At 42.5% G+C, this 9,225-nt stretch overlaps 1 protein-coding gene across 1 annotated transcript in view; it reads right to left on the bottom strand.

Moving 5' to 3' along the window:
* DCT (dopachrome tautomerase) overlaps positions 1–9,225 on the bottom strand; it is a 41,887-nt gene that overhangs the window by 25,409 nt on the left and 7,253 nt on the right. The window contains exons 2-5 of the mRNA XM_012554141.2: positions 6,363–6,662; positions 4,027–4,127; positions 3,736–3,902; positions 69–248 (exon numbers count right to left, since the gene is read on the bottom strand). Coding sequence (XP_012409595.1) covers positions 69–248; positions 3,736–3,902; positions 4,027–4,127; positions 6,363–6,662 — 748 coding nt within the window. The remainder of the gene's footprint in view (positions 1–68; positions 249–3,735; positions 3,903–4,026; positions 4,128–6,362; positions 6,663–9,225) is intronic.

The raw sequence follows: 9,225 nt of genomic DNA, 5'->3' as shown, positions 1-9,225 counted from the left end.
TGCAACCACAAGCATGAAAATCTAAAGGTATTGTACATTGCCAGCATAGCAGAGCTCAGATCACTCACCTGAAGCTGAAGCTAGAATTCTGGAAGAAAGGAGGATTGTCAAACTTATTGAGGGACAGACAATCTTGTATGTCTTCTAAGGTTGGCAGTTTCTCATTGTTTCTTCCCACTTGATTTCTTCTCAACAAACCTTCGTAAGTTCCATTACACAGGGTGACCCGGCGGTTGTAGTCATCCAAGCTAAGATTTGTAAGATTAAAAATAATATGTCTTAATTCATGAATAGTACCATAACTTTGGACCAAGTAAACCAGTCATGGTGATAGTTACAGTAAAATTTTATCATGCTCAAAAAAAAAAGTGGTAAAATTGCCATCCCAAAAGTAGTTGTAGATTAAGGAGTTTCAAAAACATAGATGGATAAAATATGAATACAGGCATAAACATGAAGAATAATCAATGTTCCATTGAAAGACAGTGGAAGGGCTTACAAGGCAAGATGGTGACTCTAGTCAAGTGCATTTAAACCTTGAGTACTTAAAGAGAGAAAGGGTAACCTGTATTATGCTGAGCTAAGCCATTTTGAGCAGAGGTGGTTGTAAAAAGCTAGGAAAACATTTTAGGCAAACTAAAGACCAGTTCCTGGAGAAGAACATCATGCTTGGTAACGTAGAGGGTCAATGAAAAAGAAGAAGACCTTCAACGAGATGGATTGACACAGTGGCTGCAACAAAGGGCTCAAACATAACAACGATTGTGAACATGGCACAGGACCGGGCAGGGTTTCCTTCTGTTGTACATGGGGTCACTATGATTGGAACCAACTTGACAGCCCCTAACAACAGCAACAAAGGCAAATAGAGGAGGTGAGAGTACAAACAAATGAAACTATATACATGAGAGGTATTAGAAGAAACACCGTATTAGAAAATGTTCCAAGGGAGGAAGGGATTGATAGTTAGTTATGTGATAAATATGGAGGCGAAAAACTTCCAAGCCCATAAAAGATTATCTCCCACACACCTGTTGGGACCTGAAATTCCATCATCAGAGCATTACTTTATTGGTAGAGATAAAATTGTAAAGCTGTTACTGCATGGGTTTTAATGGGTGGGGGTAGTACTCTGTACATAAGGACAAAATCATTACACACACAAGGATGAAAGAGGCCAGGACCTAAAACCTAAGTCAAAAAATAGAGCAGCATCCCCTAAAGTGTGTCCCAGTGACATGATCTGTGAAATAAGGGTCCCAAGGTCATTAAGCTCAGGCCTCTTTTGGAGAGTCACAAAATATTTACATATGGAAGGCTCTGAGAAGTTCTAAAACAAAAACTCTTTTCAACTCAGCATCCCCTAAATTTATTTGATCACAGAAATCTCTTCTCATATACTACCTATTAGTATGCTAAGATACTATGGGAAATAGCACTTTATGGAACTAAGTTAAATCATGTAATAAGCATTTATTATGCACTCTTGGTTGTGGAAAGTCCCTGGGTGGCACAAATAGTTTGTACTCCGCTGCTAACCAAAAGGTGGGCAGTTCAAACCCACCCAGAGGCGCTGCAGAAGAAAGGCCCAGAAATCTCCTTCTGTAAAGATTACAGCCAAGAAAACCCTATGGTGTTCAGTTCTACTCTGTAACATATGAGGTTGCCATGAATCGGAATTGACTTGATGGCAATGGGTTTGCTTTGGTTTTTGGTTTGCCATGGAACATTGTCCTGAGAGATACTGGAAACGCTTTGGATATAGGAGATGGGGTCCCTGCTAGCTGGGCCCTACTTGTTACCCATCGCCATCAAGTTGATACCAACCCCTAGTGACCCTACCGGACAGACCAGAACTGCCCCATAGGGTTTCCAAGGCTGTAAATCTTTACGGAAGCAGATTGCCACATCTTTCTCCCGTGGAGAGGCTCGTGGGTTAGAACCACTGACCTTTTCAGTTAGCAGCCGAGCGCTTAACCACTGCACAACCAGGTCTAGACGCATCAAAACGCACACATGCCCAGGTTCAGGTGATGTTGACATTGAAGTCTAGAAGGCGGGCTGGAGCTCTGTGTCTCCAATCAGTTGAAAGACCCTGGGAGGACATCTAGAATAACTTGAAAAACCCGTTGCCATTGAGCTGATTCCTACTCATAGCGAGTAGAACTGCCCCATAGGATTTCCAAGGAGCGGCTGGTGGATTCGAACTGCCGACCTTTTGCTTAGCAACAGTAGCTCACCGTAGCTCTTAACCACTACGGCACCAGGGCTCCACATCTAGAATAGTGGGATTAAAAACGTGGGGATTTTGGAGGAAAAAAAGGAAGGCAAAACGGTCCTCTTGGGGACTGTTTTTCTGCAATGTATGCCAGGAAAGAGAAACAGATCAAGGAGTCCTTGAGGACAGAATTCTTCATGGGTTGCAGGATGTCTACCTGCTTATATCTTTTTTAGTACTTCAAGGATCACCACACCCCACCCCACATCCCTCCCTCCCTCTATCACCAGCACCCCATGGTCCAGCCATGGCAGACTGCTCCCAGAGAATTGTCAAGCTTCGCATGCAGTTCCCTCCACGTAGGACACACTTACTACGCTCCCATACTCTCCCACCTCCCCCACATCAGGTTAAGGGCTGGTCATCCCTCAAGTCTGAGAATAGTTGGTTCCACTTCTTTGGGACTTTCCCCAACTCTCGTCTTGGTTTTGCACGTAGGTCTCTTATGGTGCTTCTCCCATTGTACTGTAATTTGATTACCAGAAGCTATCTTTGTAGATATACAACAATATTCAAAAGGGAAGCTATATCTTATTCATGCTTGTATTCCCAGCCTAGAATACGGTAAGTGCATTTTACATTGCCTAGAATATGGTAAGTGCTTAACAAATGTTGGTTGTATGCAAGAACTACTCCTAATTTTAAAGTACTTGACCTCAAAATGATGGCCAAGCATATTCAATTCACAAAAGTGATTTTGATACATCTGTTTTATTTTTTTGTTGAAGGGCTTAGAATTTTTTTAAATCCCACCTTCCATAGGAAAATCATTTATGAAAGAAACATGTAAATAGAATGCATTAGAAACAGAAATATAAAGTGCCTTCTCCATTTGACTCACTAAGACCCAAAAAAATATGGTCTCTGACTTTGAAAACACAATGCCGAGTGAAATAAGTCTGTCATAGAAGGACAAATACCGTATGATCCCACTTATATGAAATATCTAGAATAGGCATGTGTATAGTGTATAGGGAAACCCTGGTGGCATAGTAGTTAAGAGCTATGGCTGCTAACCAAAAGGTTGGCAGTTCAAATCCACCAGGCACTCCTCGGAAACCCTATGGGGCAGTTCTACTCTATCCTGTAGGGTCACTATGAGTTGGAATTGACTCCATGGTAATGAGTTTGGTTTTTTGTTTTGTTTTTTCGGGTTTTTTTTTTTAAATAGTGTATGGAGGCAAAGTTTACTAGTGACTACTGGGGCGGCGGGGGCAGGGGGAAGCAGAACTCAATGCTTAAGGGACACTGAGCTTCTGTTAAAGGTGATGGTATAACTCAGGAACAGATAATAGTGATGGTTGAGCAACATGATGAACATAATTAATGTCCCCGAACTGTACCTGTAAAGACTGTTGAAACGTCAGATATTTTGTTACATATATTTACCACATTAAAACAGAAGAAGAAAGAAAATAGGGTCTCTGGATTCCCATTGCGGGTACATACGATATTACCTATCACAGACAATTTCCCAGCTGGAGAATCTTGAGTTCTGACTGATCAGAGTTGGATCATCTTGTCTGGCTGCCCCGAAGAGCTGATCTGTACACACGTCACACTCATTTCTCCCAGTGGCGAAGTTCCAGTAGGGCAAAGCAAGGGACTCATTGCCAGTCAGTCGCTAAAGGCAAAGGGCATGTCCAGTCATTTAATTCATGCCATCACATACAACAAGAAAGACTCATAAATGGCTTAACCCAATTTATAGCAAAATTTAAAGGACCAAAAGTATAGTTCTGACAGACCTGGAGATCTCTTTCCAGCAACAACAAATGGTACCGGTGCCAGGTCACAAAGGCAGGTCCTCGGTGTGAGAAATCTGCGGCCTTGTACGGGCGCCCTGGTCCTAAAACAATTGGAGAAAGTATTAAAGTCACAGAATCTGATTTTAAAAAGATGAAACCTTACCTGAGATGTGTCTATAGAGCCAATAAATCCCTGATGTTTTAGTAAAAAATAAAAAATAAAAAAATTGTCACTTATCTACCAGAAAGCAACAATAACAACAATAATGACAAACAGAACACTTTCAGAAGCAAGTAATACTTAGTATAAACTCTCCTTTGAATCGCAAAAGTTTGATTTTCAGCAGAGATTCAGAGAAATTCGGGTCAATTTCAGCTTCAAGCACCCCTGTTATGTATTTAATTTTTAAGCAACAATTCATTTAGAATAGAGTATCCAGAAGAATAGCTCACTAAGCTAAACTAAACGCTTATTTTTAGAAGATGTTTTCTGATCTACTCCTTACAAATGCACAGATTTATCAGAGAGGGGTTAATGAATAATACAGTAACTTCAACTGCACTTATTTCTGATGCAGTATTTATATCTCCAGAAAAGAACTTCCACAGAGTTTGCCTTACCCGTCGATCAGTTACAACCGCTAGCTGACAAGCATGGTTGCCGAGTCCAGAAGAGAGAAAAATAGATTCAAACCAATTTGGCTGGCCACTGGAACTGCCAATTTTAGAGAAAAGCTTTGGGCTATTTAATGACCTCCTTACTGCCTGTTCCATCCTTCTTCCTCCTTTCCTAACAGCTTTTGATGGTTATGTAGAAACTTTAGCTAACTTCAGTTCTTTTTCAAAGTACCCGTAATAACTTCAGAAAGCTGAACAGACATGAATGTAAATTTAATTCCTAGATACGACCAGAACCTATAGTTTTCTTTTCCTCTTGAGAGACTACCCTCCCATAAAGCAAAAATTCCTCATCCTCGGAGTGATGACAGGAAAACTATAGCGGTTTACAGCCAGCAGAGCTTTCTGATACATTGATAAAGAAAGACGGATGCTTACCTGTGAGGCAAGTTTTTAAAACAAACTCACACTGAGAAAAGAACCGCTGTGGCTGCTGCTGGTTACACAGTGCTTTTTTTTTATGTTTTAATCCAGAACAAAGTTTAAAATTCTTAGAAGAGAATGATGAGCGGGGACTGAGTGATGGGGAACAGGTGATAAACAAAAGGATGGACAATCCCAAATGAGACCCTCGCTATTCAAAACGAGCTCCAGTGAGGGGGCCCAAAAGTGAGGCCAGTTGCAGGTACAGCCAAGAGTTCAGAACTGCTCTGGGTAGACTCTAGAATGGATTCAAACCCGCCTGGAACCAACTGATGTTTACGGTTTTCCCCAGACTGAAAAATAACTAAGGATAAAGTTGGACCTGCTTGGTTAATGAAGCTTGTAACAGACAACAATACCCGTTCCAAGTCCTACTCGGGCCCCAATTTTTAGGATCCTGAAGCACAGGGTGCCATTTTCTCAAGTGTCAAACGTAACTGTGGTCCAAAGCGCCAAGCAGGAGGAGCTCTACATTGCAGTGGCTCAACTTGTACTTTTCCTTGACAATAAAACCAGTTGCCATCAAGCCAGTTCTGACTCATGGCAACCTCATGTGTTTCAGAGAAGAACTGTGCTCCATAGGATTTCCAATGGCTGATATTTTGGAAGGAGATCGCCAGGGCTTTCTTGCAACCTTTCAGTTGGCAGCTGAATGTGTTAATCATTTGCACCACCCAGGGATTCCTTGACAACACAAATCCAAAACTCCTGGGGATTCCCAGCAGTTCCTGGGTACCACAAAGGATTATCTGAAAGTCTACAGACTAATACATGGAGTTCAACTGGATACACACTTCCAACACAAACAATCTAATTCTGCACAAAGAAGTTTCATGTGCTTTGGCACATGCTCAGTTAATCCCTAAGTGAAGCAAAGTTCACAGAGGGCTTCCAGACTAAATTTAGAAATGTGTTCTTCTGGAATCAAAATGCATTCACCTTCACTTCACCAACTCTTGCCTTTGGGGATTAATAGCTTCGTAGACAACAGTTTAGACTCTGAGCCAAGAACATAAACTAGAGGAGAGACCGTTTTAAAGTGTCTGCAACCAACGTACAGGAAGAGACTGCTGCATTCTAACTTCAGGCAGCATTTGAGCATTTCACGACTTTCTTAAACCTAACCCTCCCTTGAGGTTACTCTCTTGTTAATTAACTTGCCTGAAATTACTTCCCACCTCCCACAATCCCAAACCTAAAATAACATAGCTTAAGCCAAGGAAAAACAAACCCACCTAATAATGTATCTCTAACAGAATAGTAATGGAGCCACACAAAGTAGTCATAAATGCTGCAGTTGGCAATTTGTGGCTGGGTTCCGTTGGGCCCGAGCAGGCCCAGCCAGTGCTGCGTGGTGATCACGTAGTCGGGGTGCGTGGTATTCTTAGCCAGGGCCAAGGCGCCCAAGAACTGCTCCCTCTCCTGAGGAGTCAAGGAATGAATATTTTTCCGAACAACTGGTGGTTTCTTCTGATCGCAGTTGGAGCCGGTCCAGCCAAACCTGCAGTCTCCACAGTTATAACCAGCAAAGTTTCCTAGTTCATCAAAAAGGGAAAGATGGAGAAGAAAGGTTTATGCAGCTGAAAAAAAATCAGTGACTTTGAACTAGAATGGGGTAGGATGGAAGAGAAGAAAGTGCAATGCAACAGAGGGGAAAGGGTCAATTTCCTTCCCCTATTCTCTTCTTGGAGCCCTGGTGGTACAGTGGTTAAGAGCTTGGCTGCTAACCAACAGGTCAGCAGTTCGAATCCACCAGCCACTCCATGGAAACACTATGGGGCAGTTCTACTCTGCCTTATAGAGTCACTATGGGTCAGAATCAACTCAACAGCAACGGGTTTGGTTTTGCTTTTGGTACTCGTTTCTTGCCACCACCCATTCGTCAGTGTGTCGTACCGCAGCAGCTAGACAGCAACTAACAACAACAACTCTCTAACGCTCTTCTTGAGATGTGTGTATCTACAAACGGCCTGAGAGCTTAAGAGTTTCTTAGGCATATTCTCAGCAAGGAAGCAAGTTAGGAAACGGCATTACGTGCTGTCTTCCACACTCTGCTTCCTCTTTGATCATGCAGGGTTGTCCCTTCCTGTGTGCTCCCACTTCTGCTCAGCCTGGGGCTGAGCATCCGTCCCTGCACGCCCACAGCTCTGGGCCCTGCTATCCCTGTGACAGACAAGGGGGCTGACAACAAAACAGGCCATTGACTTAGAGAAGGGAGAGAACCCACACCTCGCAAATGGTGGAACAAATAAATAAATAAGCTGATTTCCAGAAACGGAGGTGAAATCTAACATAAAATATCTGGTTTGTTTTACAAAGGAGACAGAGTTAAGACAAAATCAATGGAGGCTGACAAGTTATATAGGTGAATTAGCTGCCATGATGGCAGGAAGTACAAATCACTGTAGGGTTGCTTGTCAACTGTACAAATGTCTCGGCTTTATCGATGCCTGGGGAATGAGTGCTAGAATATCAAAGTCTAAGCTTCTTTCTGATTAGTGTCTAAATTGCTAGTTATTTTAGCTTGCCCTTCACTTTTCCCATCTTAGCCTTCTTGATTAATGCTTTGGGTAAGACCAACACCTCACTCCTTAGGTGGCGATAAGTTAGAGAGTAAAACTTTAAATATTATTGGAGCGAAACTTTGAAGCAAAAGGTGGTGATAATGCTTATCTCCCAGAGGATTAAAGAGGCTTTGAAAAGCACTTAACATGGGTGACCAGCTCACCTGCTCTCTCGCCCTCCGCCTCATGCCCCCCCGGCCTTTTTATCTGTTATTCCTCTGCCTGGAACACCTTTTCCTCACTGCCTCCCCAAATGCCTCTTTGGCTGCATTACCGCACACCCTCTTTAAGCTTTACATTGGGTCCTCTGTAAGGTCTTTCTTGATTCCACGTGCCAGGATCAGATGCCTCTACACTGTGTCCCCACGGTCCCCGTAACTCTCTTTCCATCACATTGATCGCACCAACTGCAGCCTTCTTTATGCTAGTCTCAGCTCCAGGCAGCTGAAAGGCATCAGTGACCCTGCGGCCTAGGTCTGTGCTTGCCTTTGGGCAAAATGAGTATTTGTTGAATGAAGGAGGTTAGTATGTTATTAGGTGCTGCTGAGTCAATTTTTGACTCCTAGTGACCCAACGTGACGGAGTAGAACTCCCTCATAGGGTTTTCTAGGCTGTAATTTTTACAGGAGCAGAATGCAAGATCTTTTCTCCCATGGAGCCACTGAGTGGGTTCAAAATGCTGACCTTTCAGTTAGCAGCCAAGCGCTTTAACTGCTGTACCACCGGGGCTCCTTGAGGGAAGTATAGTATAAATAGTAGATAACTAAGCAAACATACATTTTCTTCTTCCTTTCTCTGCCTGCCCTGTGGATTTTCACATTTTTTAGCAGGAAAAACAGGTTGTCATGGATTGAATTGTGTCTCTTAAAAATGTCTTTTGACTTGACTGGGTCGTGATTCTGGTATTGTATGATTGTGTAATCTGATGTGATTTCCTTATGTGTTGTAAACTCTATCACTATGATGAGGTTATATGTGAGCTCCTTATGTGTTGTAAATTCAATCACTGGGATGAGATTATGCTGATGAGGTTTACAAGATTAGATAGTGTCTCAATCCAATCTCTTTTGAGATATAAAAGAGAGAAGCAAGCAGAGATACATGGGAACCTCACACTACCAAGAAAGCAGTGCCAGGAGTAGAATGCGTCCTTTGGACCTGAGTTTCCTGCACAGAGAAGCTCCCAGACGAAGGGAAGATTGATGACATGGACCTTCCTCCAGAGCTGACATAGAAAGTGTTCCCTTGGAGCTGACACCCTGAATTTGGACTTGTAGCCTACTGGACTGTGAGAGAATAAACTTCTCTTCGCTAAATCCATCCACTTGTGGTATTTCTGTTAGAGCAGCACTAGATGAGTAAGACACAGGTCCAGTAATAATTTGGATAAGCTGTAAGTACTAAAATAGAGGTAAATAAAAAATACCATGACCATAGTCAAGAGACGGTTACTTGGATTACTAAAGGAAATGAAAAATTTCCAGTAGCCTGAAAATGAAATTTGTAGTATGTAAAGAAAATGCACAGGCTTCCC

This window comes from Trichechus manatus, unplaced genomic scaffold (genome assembly GCF_000243295.1).
Source record: "Trichechus manatus latirostris isolate Lorelei unplaced genomic scaffold, TriManLat1.0 scaffold00013, whole genome shotgun sequence".
Lineage (NCBI taxonomy): Eukaryota > Metazoa > Chordata > Mammalia > Sirenia > Trichechidae > Trichechus > Trichechus manatus.
Note: the sequence above shows the minus strand (reverse complement) of the source record. Positions and strands in the feature narration are given on the sequence as shown.